At 55.9% G+C, this 13,853-nt stretch overlaps 1 protein-coding gene and 1 long non-coding RNA gene across 3 annotated transcripts in view; one reads left to right on the forward strand and one right to left on the reverse strand.

The window, feature by feature from the left end:
- VAC14 (VAC14 component of PIKFYVE complex) overlaps positions 1 to 13,853 on the forward strand; it is a 103,258-nt gene that overhangs the window by 80,639 nt on the left and 8,766 nt on the right. The window contains exons 15-16 of the mRNA XM_081273370.1: positions 11,346 to 11,520; positions 12,891 to 13,009. Of these exons, the coding sequence (XP_081129496.1) occupies positions 11,346 to 11,520; positions 12,891 to 13,009 (294 nt within the window). The remainder of the gene's footprint in view (positions 1 to 11,345; positions 11,521 to 12,890; positions 13,010 to 13,853) is intronic.
- Positions 1 to 13,853, reverse strand: part of LOC308637160 — a 38,015-nt gene that overhangs the window by 20,229 nt on the left and 3,933 nt on the right. The window contains exons 2-3 of one of the 2 annotated variants that reach the window (XR_014019574.1): positions 6,021 to 6,147; positions 4,038 to 5,529 (exon numbers count right to left, since the gene is read on the reverse strand). This is a non-coding gene — a long non-coding RNA (uncharacterized lncRNA). Of the gene's footprint in view, positions 1 to 4,037; positions 5,530 to 6,020; positions 6,148 to 13,853 lie in introns of those variants that run through there. The other variant, XR_014019573.1, reaches the window with a different exon arrangement.

Genomic DNA, 13,853 nt, shown 5'->3' on the forward strand with positions numbered 1-13,853 from the left:
ACAGAACAGTGTGATAACAGGAAGACTGTGGGGCTGGGGATGCCCAGCATTCGAGAGTATGATGGTGCAGCCCTTTGGCACTCTCTGAACTCTGGGCACTCACTTGCCTCCTGTCCCAGAAGGCCACCCCTGTAGTTTGAAGAGGGGAGCAGCAGAGTTACAAATATGCTTCTTTCTTCCCTGTCCTAAGACAGAATTTAACTGAGGAGCCATCGTAAGGTCACATGCAGGGGTGGGGAGGCATCTCTGCCCCTGGACCTTCAAGCTGTAGTTATGAGGGCCCTTGAATGGATAGAAGGAGGAATTAGCCTAGGGAGGGGAGATCTGTGACCCTCTGCGGATAGGTCACCATGTGGGACCATCTGACCTAATAGGAACATGAATTCTGAGTCGGGGACCCGAGCTCTGACCCCACTATGTCCCTAACTGTGTGTTCTGAGACCAGTCCTAGGCTTCAGGTTCTTCTGTCCCATGAGGGAGTGGAGCACATGAGCCTGGCTGGAAGGTGGCAGGGGCATGGATGGTGGGCAGGTCTGGGACCAGGAAGCAGCATCCCAGGCTGTGGCGGCCTCTTCACAGGCAGGGCCACCTCTGCAGGGGAGGCTTAGTACATCCTCAGGAGGAAATCCTGCTTAGGAGGGCCGGAGCCCAGAGGGTTTCAGAGGGAGAGAGCGATTACATCAGTGGCTCTCTGACAGTCACCAAGGAGACTCCAGGGCAGTTGGGGCTCAGGGGTGCTGTTTCCCTGGCAGTATCAGCCCTGGATTCACAGCAACAGCTTTAACCATGTCTCCCTGGGCACCAGGAGTCATTATATTAAAATCCCCCTGCCCTGGACTTTGGGAGGCAGCTGACCTGGGACCCATACTCAGAAGCTGCCACCCTAACAGAGGTTTCTGGGAAGCTGCTGGTGGGAGGTTTTTTGTGTGTATTTGTGGTGCTGTGAATGGAACACAGAGCCCCGTGCATGCTAGGCAAGTGCTCTACTGCTGAGCTACATCCCAGTCCCTCTGGGAACCTGCTGTTGAAGTCATGCCCATTGACTCCTCTCCCAGGTCTGAATTTAGGTCCTGGCTGTGAGCTGTGGATGCATTTTCCAGGCCCTGCTTCCCTCTCATCCCCTTGGAGACAAGCCATCACCCCAGCAGGGCAGAACTAAGTGTGAATAACAGGCCAGCACTGTCCTGGCCAGGTGTGGTCAGTGCCTGTCACTTACAGACATGGCCCCAAGGTGGAGGGTCGGGTTAGGAATTGGTTTGCAGATATACCACCCGGGAGCCCTAGCGAGCTTCTGAAAGAACAGGCTCTGATAGATCAGAAGGCCCCGGTGGGCCTGGGGATGTAGATCAGTTGTGGAGCTCTTGCCCAGAATGTACCAGGTCCTGGATTGGATACTGCAAAAAAAAAGAAAAGAAAGAAAGAAAGAAGGTCCCAGTAATACCGATGGAAAGTTGCCCCTAACTGGGTTACAGTCTCAAAGTGGAGATGTGCTGAAGCTTTAGCAGCTAAGAAATGAAGTGCTGGGGCAGAGACCTGATGTGGCCTGGACAAGGCCCCTGATCTACGCTTTGGTCACATTCCCATTAGGGCAGGGGCTGCAGTAACCCCTGTCCCATGTTGAAAGGATTTAACATACACGATGTATCTAATGTAGAGACCTGCCCCACAACTGTCTCATCTGTGGGCACTGTGAGGAAGGAAGTGGTGATTCCAGCAAAGGAAATCCCTAGGCATAGAAGGCAGGAGCTGTCCTGTCCCAGACCCTGGCCATCTCAGCGCTTCTTGGAGTTGATCAGTGTGAAGACAACAGGGTTTCCGGTAGTGGCCCATTTCTTTGTTTTCATTTGTTCTGAGGGTTCAAAAGATGAAACTTAAACACAGAGAGGCCATACCAAGGGTTTTCAGCCTGGGGGACAGTGGCCCCCACCCACACTCTCTGCTCACCAGCCTTGCCTCCCTGCATTGTCTCTTTCTCTAGCACCAAGACCATATCTAGGCTGAGCCACAGGGTCCTCCGGCCCAGCTTTAGCACCTCCAGCACGGGGCTGTGCTCTGATTCCACAATTGGGCTGTCTTACTGCACCCAGCCGTATTCTGGAGTATCTGAACAAAGTCACACTCACTCAGTCCAGACACCTGCCAAGTTCCCTCCAAGGACCTCCTTGCAGCTTCTGAAAGTACATCAACCAAAACCTCACGGAATCCCCGATTATCATTTTCAGAATTCACCTGATTCCCTAGGTCCCTTTGCCTACAGCTCTGCATCTAAGCCAAATTCCATGACTAAGGTAACCAAGCCACCTTGTCCCTTCCTGGCCATTAATTTTCTGTTCCACAAGTGCACATCTCCCCACTTGCACCGGGGTCCAGCTCCTGTGGAAGGTCACTGTATAAGCCAAGGATGGGCCAGGGTGAGGGGCAGTTACAACTTTCAGAAGGGGATGATGGGCACCAGCTACCAGGAGGCAGGAAAGGGCGATGTTTCTCCCAAGAAGGATGTGTGCAGGTCCAGTGGGGGCTCGAGAAGTGCCTGTCTATGGAAAGGCAGCAGGGAACAGGCCAGGTCAAGTAATAAGAGCACATGGAAAATACAGCCCAGCAAGTCCCTGGGCCAGAGAGAAGATGAATTCTGTCCTGGAGAGGGGAGCCCTACCCATGTCAGGGAGAGCTGCCAGCTGCCCCCCTGGGCGGTAGAGGAGGCAGAAGTCACCTCTCATGCTCTTCCCTGTTCTCAGCTTAGTCCCTAGAGCAAAGCCCAAGCCCAGAATGACCTGGCCATCTCAGTGAGGCCATCTGGTTTTCTACAGCATTCCTGCCCTGATGGGACCTTCCCTGAAAGTCTCTATATGATCCCTCCCAGGTACTGTGACATCACCACCCCCAGCCTGGCAGTAGCTGCTCTTGAACAGAGGGACAGATAGCTGAGAGGACAAAAGGCCCCTTTCTTCCTCGCCTCTTCCCAATCATCCATCCCATTCCACCAGCTCCCAACAAGACCCAGAAAAACAAGCCCTTGTGTCTCCTCTTCCTCCCCCTCCACCCACCCCCGCCCCCAAGAAACTTTTAAGTGTATCAGACACATCGACTGCATTAAACACGATGAATTTTTAAGGCATGAGTTGGCAGGGTTACCATGGCTGCCTTTGCCCTGAGGGGCACACTGCCGAGGATTGATTGAAATAAATAAAACAGATTTACAATTTTCATACTTGGGAAGCAGAGAGTTGGAAGGGAAGGGAGCAAGGGGGAGGGGTAAGACACATTAAAACTCGGGGGCTTTCGGAACCTCATAGGGGAGGCCTCTCCTTCCTCTCCCACCCTAGGGTTCTGCTAACCCAAAAGCTACTTGCTCTTTAAATTCCTGAAGGAGCCCAGCTATTGGGCCGGACATTGCAGACAGCATGTCCTCTCTGGTGGGAAGGGCTGTGGGCTTCTGCATTCTCTCCCCTCCATGTTAGGTTGCACACTGGGATTGGTGGGAGACCCCCAGCATCTCCCATGCCCCCTTGGGGTTGCGCAAGAGGCGTGGACATCCACTGCTAGCCAGTATAGAAAGGAAATGAGCCGTCCACTGGTGGGACTGGCTGAGGATAGAAGTGGAGGAAGAAGGCCCAGGCCAGAGGGAAGAGGGGAGATGGAATGACTTGATCCAGCCCTAAAGCCACTTGTGGGTGTAGGGAGGAGTCCACACCAACCAATGAGAGAAACCTGGAGTCAGCATTACCTGTCCAGTCATGTGCTAGGGCCCCCTGTCCAGGGCTGGCACTGGCCAGCATGGGAGCCCAGGCCTGACCCACCAAGGAGCTGAGTTTGCAGCAGGACCTGTCCAGCCTGTGGTGCAGGAGAATCGGTCCTGCCTAAGTAGGAGACAGAGGTTCTAATGCCAGACAGCAGAGAAGCAGAGGCACAAAGAGCTAGATAGGGCAGCATTGGGGCCCCTCAGACCCCAAATCGAGAGTTTAGAGCAGTTTGAGGAAGCAGAAGGCACCTCGCTGTATCTGGTGGAGCCAGTCTAACAGGAGGCTGCCAGTGCAGTCATCCAGACCCTGCTTCTCATGTGCCACTAACAAGACACCTCTCAAGGACTGGTTCCATCGATTGCACCAGGGACAGTGGGAGAGGGTCAGGGAGAACTAAAGAGCTGGGACATGCCCTCCCTCCTGGCCACAGTTGTCCTCCTACCAGCTGAGGCTTACGTTTTCTGTTTGTTGTGGGCCAGTTCGTGCTGAGAGGCAAGCGCGGGCTGGAGCAGAGCTGGACGGTATTAATAGCAACTGGAAAGGTTGCAGCAGGAGGTGGGCACTCCCAGCTCAGCACCGCCAGCTCCACTTAGGAGACTTGAGTCGAGTCTCTTCCCCACAGGCCAGCTGTTCTGTGCTCTGCTAGGGGATTTCTTAGTGTGGTGACATTGTTTGGGACAGTAGAGAATGTCAAATGTCCAGGGGAAGATGATCACTCACCTCCGTTTCCCCTTAAACTCGGGTCCCTCTGGTGCCCTTCCCACACCTTGCTCTGTAATAGCCTGGGGTTGGCTTGCCAAAGGAGTAGGCCGTGCCCAGCACCCTGCAGGCCCACACTGTCTGGCCAGCTGGCACCCAGGCATTCCTGAGCGTAAGCCTCTCCCGTCCGCCCAGGCTGAACCCTCACCCAGCATCCCCGCCATGGGTCAGAGGCCTCATCTGCTTCTGCCTCTTGTCATTCCCTAAGAAAAAGCCAGGCCTGAGGAAGGAGGGAGTGCGGGAGGGAGCAGGCCCTGCCCCGTGTGTGGAATGGCTCCCTCCCCGGCCACCCTCAGGTCCTCGTGCAGTGTTGTAGCAATCGCAGTGTAGGCAGGGGTGGTGGGGTGTCAGCATACCTTTATTGGGTGGCAAAGCCAGAGGAGTCACAAATGGGAGTCAGCATGAGTGTCACGAGCAAATGGCCAAGGGACCAGGGAATGATTTGCTGACAGTGTGGATGGGGGAGGCCATGTTTGATCTTGGCAGTTTTGCTCATCCTGTTCTCGGAGCAGAGGAGTAGGGTCATGGGAAAAAGTCTCCCCTGAAGCCACATGGCAAAGTTGAGATTCCCCAGGCAAAGCCTGGTGGAATTCTTACCCTTCAAGGGTCCTGTGAACTTGGGCCTCTTCCCTTTAGGGCCCTCATTGCAGTTTGGGGCCCCTGCTCCTTGCAGATAGTGCTGTGAAGGAGGCCCTTCCCAGCTTCTCCCACTGGGGGCTCCAGTTGTTCCCAGCACCTATACCTTCACACCCTGCCCTGCCCTGCCTCCAGGCACCCAGGGTGGTTCCATTGTGAAAGGATATGTCCACAATCCTCCCACTACCATGTGGAGTTCTTCATGCTCCACACAGGCCCCCAGGATGGCCCCTCAGCCTCAGGAGCCAAATGGCCAAGAGAAGCCCTTGGCTGGGCTGGGGATGTGGCTCAAGCAGTAGCGCGCTCGCCTGGCATGCGTGCGGCCCGGGTTCAATCCTTAGCACCACATACCAACAAAGATGATCCTCAGCACCACATACCAACAAAGATGTGCCTGCCAAAAATTAAAAAATAAATATCAAAATTCTCTCTCTCTCTCTCTCTCTCTCTCTCTCTCTCTCAAAAAAAAAAAAAAAAGAAGAAGAAGAAGCCTTTGGCTGTAGAAGCAGCCCTTGCTCCCATGGAGAGTGGTGTCCACGTGGTAGCTCTTCTGCTCTGTGCAGAGCCCCAGAAGTTGAGGGTTAAGCCACCAAGAGGTCTTATCCTCCAGACCAAGGTTTGACTTATGCTGAGTTGGCCTGTCAGGTACCTGGAGGAGAAGCAGCTTGTGGCCCCTTTCCCTACAACCTGGGATGGAACAGAGAAGAGCAGTCCCTCTGCTGATTTACAGCCATGTGGCTACAGGGTGACTGTCTAGTCTAGGGCCATCCAGAGGCATGAGGCCCCACAAGACCAAAGAGTACTTGGCAAAGCAGCTTTTGTTGTGGGCTGTCGCCAAGGCAAGCAGCAGTCCAGGCCTGGAGCTTGGTGCGTGGTGATGCTTACCAGTGTCAGTGTTGAAGACAGTGATAGAGGATCACAGCAGCTGGCAGGTGTGGGACAGCCACTTCCAGGCAGACATTGTCTCAGAGTGTCCCTGTCCCAGTAACGTCCAAGCCTTGGTGTTCTGAGACTGTCCCAAAGAAAGACATTTCTATGAGCAAGACAGCACTGTCTCAGCTGGTAAGGGAAAGCAACGACCCCTCTCCTGGGTCCTAGAGAGTTCAGAGTGGGCATGTAGCTCCCCTGAGAACTCCTGGTATGTGGCAGAGGAAGCAACCAGAAGCTGCTGCTCCCAGCTTGAAACCACACCTGGAAGGAGGGGAACAACAGTCCAGGCTACAGCAGGCGGCCCAAAGGGAGAGGCAGCGCCATGACCATCGGGGCTCCAGTCTGTGTGCGAGAGCCATGGCCCCCCGGCACAGCTCGGACGAAGGCCCGCGGCTCCATTGCCAAGTGGGGAGCCCTTCCTGATGGTCGTGCCTCCTTCCTCCTGGCCACGGCTATCCTCCTCCCCCCGGGTCAGGCTGCACACCAGAGGCCTCTTACCAACTCAGCACATATGGATGTGCACCCTGTCCACCTCCAAGATGGCGCAAGAGGTGCCCTGTGTCCTCATTCAGGTTCCCTCCCACCCCACCTCTCTGCCTTGTCCCCAAGCACTTTCCAGGCCATTGTCTCATGATGAATAGCACTTTAATGTGGGTATGAAAAAATATGGGCAAATGTATAATACTTGCAAGCTGTGTTCCATTATTGACGCTATGCTTGAGAGCCAGGCAGGCTGCTCAAGCCAGGCTGGGGCTCAACAGAGAAGTGATGACGCAGCAGCCCTGCGAGGCAGCCATCTGCCAGGCCTCTACCCAGCAGGGATGGGCACCAGAGAAACAAAGTGTTGAAGAGAAACTTGGGCTCTGAAGCTGGCTCTTCCAGCTCTGAATCTCCATTCCCCCTCCCCTGGTTAGCTTTGTGAGTGATGGTGTGGGTCCTTTCTGAACTTCAGACTCCTCTTCAGGGGGGTATTAATCCTGTAACCTCTGTGCCTGCCCAGGTTGTGTGAGGAGTCAGCAAGAAGCCACAGGAGGGGCTCAGAAGCCAGGGCCAGGCACATGGAAACTGAGGCTGCCTGGGCAGATCCCGTCATGGATTTGTGGTTGCAATGAAAAGTGGACCCCCCCTTCTTCCTTCCCCACTTCTTGACCCCAGAGTGGATACTGGCATCCTGCTGTGCCCTCAGAGCTCTCCAAGACAGGGTCCAGCTGAAGGACCCAGATTCAGCCTCCCCTCTGCCCTGGGCACCCAGGACAGGGCCGTGTACCTGGTGATGACCCAGAACAGAATAGGAGCTGCTGTTCCCGGCCATCACTGCCTGGCTGGATCCCAGGAGGTTCACACGGCACGTGTCGTCTATTCACGGTGCCCTGACTTAGCTAAAACCGTCACTGTTATTCCTCTCCTTGAGGTTTTGTGAATGCAGCCTGGGAGACTCCGTGTCCCCAAACCAAGAATGTCTTTGGGTGAAGCAAGTTTGGCCCCCATCTCTGCTCTCTTCCCCTTGCCACAGCCACAGGACTAGCACGGCCAGAAACAGAGCCCTGGGAGCCATGACCCCCAAGGAGCCCTTCCTGGTTCTGCCCAGCACCCTCCTGGGGCCAGGGTAGCAGCGAATGTCCAGAGCATGCTGGAGGGCTCCCCAACACTGTGCGCTCTGGTGCCTGTTCCTAGCTCTCCCTCCCCTCTGCAGTCTTGTCTCCAGCGGGGGACTCCTGACAAGGAGGTGCTGATTTGAGTGTGGATAGCGTGCCCCAAAGGGCCACATGTCAAAGACTTGGTCCTCGGAGTGGTGCTGCTGGGAGTTGCTATGAGCCTTCAGGAGGTGGGGCTTTATGGGAGGTTCTTAGGTCACTGGGGACATGACCTTGAAGGGGATTGTGAGACTTCTCTCCTCAGTGCCTCTGCTTTCTGCCTTCTCATGTAAGTGGTCTGCTCCACTGTGTGCTCCCACCATGATGTGCCCCCATCACCAGAGGCCCTGGCCTGGTGGGCATGAGGGCGAAAGTGTAATATCAGGGCAGTGTGCAGGAACTTGACAGAGGTGAGCAGAGATAACATGCTGGAATGGAGTCTAAGACTCTAAGCAAGATGAGCAAGGTCCCTTTGTTCAGTGACACCTACCAGTGATGATGGAGTGGCTGTCGGACACCAGGCCCTCTTGGTTTGAGGCTCACGCGGGTCACAGACAAGGCCCTGCCTTTGCAACTCATATTCTAGTGAGTGAGACAGGAACCCAGCAAACAAGGACACCAACATGACATAGTGATTGACACTCTGAAAGACATTGGTCCCATTCTTAGAAGGGGCTGGTGGGAGGACAGGGCACATCAGAGTGGCCTCTGCAGGACCCAGGGTGGAGCTGAGACCTTGGTCACAGTAGGGAGCCAGCCATGGGCCAGACCATGGGAGAGCCTTTTTGCACAGCAGGCAAAGTGAGACCCGGAACAGAAGAAAAGCCCGAGAGGCTGGGACATCCCTAGTGAAGGACAGGACGAGCCAGGCTCTGTGTTAGATCCAGGAGGAAGCCCCTGACGAGGCTAGAGCAAGGGCGGACCTTGCATCCCATAGGATGGCCCCAGCTGGTGTGGGGAGGGTGAGAGGAATAGCAGGAGAGAGACCCAGCAAGACGTGGCTGGAGGTTGCCCTGGTGCGATGGTAGCTAAGATGGGACCAGGAGGCCGAGGCAGGAGGTGCTCTGAAGGTGAGGCTCCTGGATCTAATGGCCTGATGCCAGGGCTGGGTGAGGGAGGAGGGCTCCTTGGTTTGGGCTTGAGCAGCTGAGTGAGCAGTGATGCCGTTACTGAGACAGGAAGGGAGTCTCCAGGGACACAAGAATAGGGTTGTGGTCCTACAAAGTTTGAAATGCCTTGTAGATGGCTGAGCAGGGTCATCCACCTGACAAGTGCTGTCCCACCCAGAGCTCAGCAGGGCTGGGGCCAGGGCAGCCCTGATCACCAGGCAACTCCGAACATATCCAGAATCCCATCAGGACCACTGGGAGATGCAGACCAGAAACGAGCAGAGGGACACCCCACCCTCAGAGGAAGGGGCGCAGTCAGGCGAGAGGAAAACCAGGAGAGGGTAGCGTCACCAGCAACAAAAGAAAAATGTTTCCGGAAAACATCCCTGATCTGTAACGTGTCCCTTTCCCTAGGTTCTCTGGGACACCAGGAGACCTTGGCACCCGCCTCTCCTCACCAATCCTCTTGTCCCTCCTCCCCTCAGAAACTCAGGACTCATCCTCACATGAGAGGCCACCCCTGCCCTCCAGCTGCTGCAGGTCCCTGCTGGGCTGGGCCAGCCTGAGGTTCCTGGAGAGCGCTGCCTGGCAGCAGCTCAGCTGCTAGCCTCTGTCATGGAGACGGTAGCAGCTGCAGGCGACGGGCATTTGTGACCATTTGTCAGAACACTCCCCTTCCACCCCAGCCTGCCCTTCTGGAACATTTCTGTCCCACAGCCTTGGAGACAGGACTCATCTAGGGGTGGGAGCATGAAGAGGGGACAGGAAGTACTGTCCCAAGTCGTAAGGAAGGAGGCCGGCTGTCACCTCCACACTGGGGGCCCTGGCCCCTGTGTGCCCATGCTGAACACTGGCATCTCACATGACATGTCTGACCACTAAGCATTTCCCCCACTTTACAGGCAAGCATTGCCCCACTTAAAAGTTGACATTGCTGCGCAGAGACATTGAGGTCACACAGCTGGCGGCTGGAGCCATCGGGCTCCAAAGCCTGTACCCACCCCCTAGGGCTAGGAGAGCCACTCAGGCCAGTGTGTGAGTCAGAGATGAAGTGGCCCCTGGTCCATTTGTCCACTTCCCCCCACCCCCACACCACCCAGCTCCTCTGTGCCTCCTCGGCCTTGGTTGGGTTTCTCTCATGGTCTCTTGCCCAAGCCTGTGGCTTCCAGCTGGGGCTAGGCTGCCGACGGCCTGCCCGCTGTTTGCTCTTTGTGCTTTGTCCTCTCCATTACCAAATGCTCGGGGACTTTTCCCGGTTTGGGGGTGGGGCTGAATCTTCTCCAGCCTGGTCCCAAAGCCATGGCTGGTATTCAAAGGGAACAGGAAACCAGTTCCTGATAATGCTCCCAGAGCTCCAGATGAGCTGACTGCCTGGGAGGAAGTGGACATGTTTCGGGCATGTTGCCTCAAAATGTGGTTCTTGTTGTTCGGCAGGCAGGACCCTGAGGCCTTAACCCCTTGTCTGGTGTCTGGTGTCTGGTGTGTGGTGTTGCTATCCTGGGGCAGTGACTAGGAGTCAGGCAGATGATGACAGCACCAGATGGGAGACTGTGAGGGCAAGGTGCCATGGGCCATCAGCCCACACCAACAAAAAACACCATGCCACCCACCCACCCTCTCTCCAGCCCTTTCCCAGTCCTGCCCGCCCCCTTCACCTAACTGGGAAGCTATTGCCCAGGTAACCTTGAAGTGCTCTTCTGCTCTTCCCTCAAGGCTGGGCCTCTGAGAGCACGTGGCCCGATGAACAGGTCAACAGGCTTCCTCTGAGTCTGTCCTCAAGACCCCCTTGTCCACTGTTGACATCCCCTTGCCTCAGGACCTGGAGAACCTGCTTTGCTTCACTCCCTGGGTTCTTCTTTTATACCATGGAGGCTGTTTTCCACCAAGCCCAGTCCCACCCCCAGGACTCAGAGAAGAAACGTGGCCTGTGGCACCAGTGGAGCCAGGGCTGGTCCCCCTCATGCTGCCACCTTGGCAAAGCCACTTCACTTCCCTGTTCCAGGTTCTTCATCTGGACCCTGAAGATAAAGCTGTCATAAGGGCCCATTCAGCCCACAGGTCCTACCAAGCCCCTGCATCTGCAGCTGTCCCCCCAGCAGGGGATGCAGCATGAGCAGCACAGACCCCTGACCTCAGAGGCTTTTGTGAGGGGACAGTAACAGTGACCTATGTGGGAAGAAGTTCTCAGATGAAGATGAGATCTGTCCAGGCAGAAAAGGAGGCTTAGGGCTTAGGGTGTAGCTCAGTGGTAGAGCACTCGCCTAGCATGTGCAAGGTGCTGGGCTCAATCCCCAGCACTGCAAAAACAAGAATAAGAATGCTAGCAGCCATGGTCGCTCACGCCTGTGATCCCAGAGGCTCAGGAGGCTGAAGCAAGAGGATCACAAGTTCAAAGCCTGGGCAACCTAGTGAAACTGTCTCAAAATTTTAAAAAGGCTGGGAATGTGGCTAATTGGTAGTAGCACCCCTAGGAGGAGGCTCCCCAGGTCGAGGCCCAGGGTGACCTAAGCATAAGTGCCGCTCTCCCTGTTTTCCAGGCAGCTCTGTCTCCTGTTGAATGCAGAAAACATCTTCCACTCAATGGCAGACATCCTACTCCGGGAGGAGGATCTCAAGTTCGCCTCTACCATGGTGCACACCCTCAACACCATCCTGCTCACCTCCACCGAACTCTTCCAGCTAAGAAATCAGCTCAAGGACCTGAAGACTCTGGTACTCCACGCCCATGGGCTCTGACTCCTGGTTTAGGCCATGTGCAAACAGACACCCAGTGTCCCCTCAGCCTAGCCCAAGAGGAAACAGAGATGAAGTCAAGGTCTTCCCTGGTCCAGGGTGGAATGTGGAGGGTAAACAGCCAGCCATGGAGTGAGTCACACACTGCTGAGGTTTCTGCCCGCAGAAGGCTCCATGCCCTGTGCAAGGTCCATGTGCCCTGCCTGACCCACCAGTGGCCCTGACTTCTCTACTCACTGACCCCACTCCACCTGGTACCACAGCTCTCCTGGCTCAGGGCCCACCTGCTGGGCAAGGCCACCTCTTAGGTCAGGCTTCTGGATCAGAGACCTGCGGGGGAACTAGGGCTTAATTGTTCTCCCCCTTCTCCTTGCCCTGGCCCCTCTCCCAAAGCTGGACACATTCTGTCTCATAAAAGACCTTTACAGGGTGTCATGTTGCTGCCTGCACAGTCCTTTGGTTGAGGACACCCGAGGGCTGGTCAGAGAAAAGAGGGAGGTACTTGTGCGAGATGGGGAGAGACAGCCATCAGGCCCCTCTTATCCCACTGAGGGAGGGAGTAGGCTGCAGAGGCCACCAGGGGCTGGCACTGTCCTTGATGCCGGAGTTCCAGGGGTTTATTCCCCAATCTGGGCTTTGGTCACCTCCCCTCTGCTCCCATGCCCAGCTCAGTCCCTGTGGATCCTGCCTTTCCCCGCCTCCCAGGAGTCGCAAGGACATCTAAGCCCATATCTGAGGGCATCTGGGGCCAAGGAGCTCAGAATGATCCAGGCCACAGCCCTGCCTTCCTCCTGTGGTTCCTTCCATACATTTACAGAGGGCTTAAGAATTTTTCTTAGCGGTAGGGACTCCTCCAAGTGTGGGCTTCTGGGCTGGTGTCCGATGAAGGCCAAGCATACAAGGTGAGCTGCCAGAGGGGAGGAAATGGCATTGGTGACAGAGAGGAGGACCCAGCCAGCATCTCCTAGCCCCAGGGGAAGCTTCTTCTTGGCCCACACCACCCAGCCTCCCGGACTCCAGGACCACAGAGTTCTGGGGAGGACAATGACTGTTATTTTGCCAGGGGCAGAAACGCCAGCACAAAGGGTAGGCTGGCTCAGACCAGGCCCTCATGCCCCCACGTGGCTCTGTGGGGCTGGGAGGTAATGACAGGGTCTGAGGAGGAGCTGTCAGCATTTCCTTTGTGACAGCTTGTTCCCAGCTGGGCTGCCAAACAGCTAGGGTGCTGAGTTGGCACCCTGGCTGCTCCCAAGGGCCCCCAGTTCTCAGGCCCTTCCAGGTCCTTCTCTCTGCAGGTCCACCTGGAGTGGAAGGGCAGGGCCTCCTAACTGTTGCAGCTCTCTCCCTAGGAGAGCCAGAACCTCTTCTGCTGCCTGTACCGCTCCTGGTGCCACAACCCAGTCACCACGGTGTCCCTCTGCTTCCTTACCCAGAACTACCGGCACGCCTATGACCTCATCCAGAAGTTGTATCCTTTCTCACACTTCGGTTTGGTAACCGGCTGAGAGATAGGAGGGGGGCCTGCCATACTCCTGCCCTGCCCTCCCCTCTGACTCCAGGGCTGTGCCACCTGGGCCACCCCACCAGGGGCACCGTGAGGGACATGTTGGAGAATGCTGTTTGCAGCGAACAGCCATCTCAGAGCCGCCTTCACATCACAGCTAGCACCATTTTTGTGCAGGCTGAGAGTATGCGCAAGCCCTGGGAGTAAAACCACGCCGGGCTGCTGCAGAGCCTAGGTGGGGTCTTCAAGTTGAGCTCTGCTGTTGGGACCTTCCAAGGCCACAGAGCCAGGGCCTGGGAAGCTCTGCGGATGACCCAGTGAGAGAAAACAGGCTGGACAAGAAGCTTCAAGAGGGGGAGCCCGCGCACACCTCAGTACCTGCCTTACTGAAGACCTCCATGGCCACGTCCAGATTTTCTTTAATGCTGAAAAGCAAACTAACCTCTAGTACAAGCCTGAGGTGTGACCGTGGATCAGAGCTTTATTTAGGAGGCAAAAGTAGCCACCTTCCTCATGGGCCAAGAGCTAGGGGAGGAAGGAGGTACGTGAGGTGCTTCAGCAGAAGTCAGATGTGGCTGTGACTGGCTCCCTTCAGGGTGTCTTCTCTCCTTCCACAACCTGAACTTTCTCCTCTTGGCCACTTGTGTGACCTAGAGACAGGGAAGCCACTGCCCAGCTTCACTGCTTGCTACAGCCCTGACATTGGCCTGTGGTGGGCTGTCCTCTCAGAAACATGGGCCTTTCCTGCCCAGCCCTCCCTCTGCAGACTGCAGGACCATGATAAAGAGCCTCTCCAGGCCCAGTACCA

This window comes from Spermophilus citellus, assembly GCF_964194105.1.
Source record: "Spermophilus citellus genome assembly, chromosome: 18".
Taxonomy (NCBI): Eukaryota; Metazoa; Chordata; class Mammalia; order Rodentia; family Sciuridae; genus Spermophilus; species Spermophilus citellus.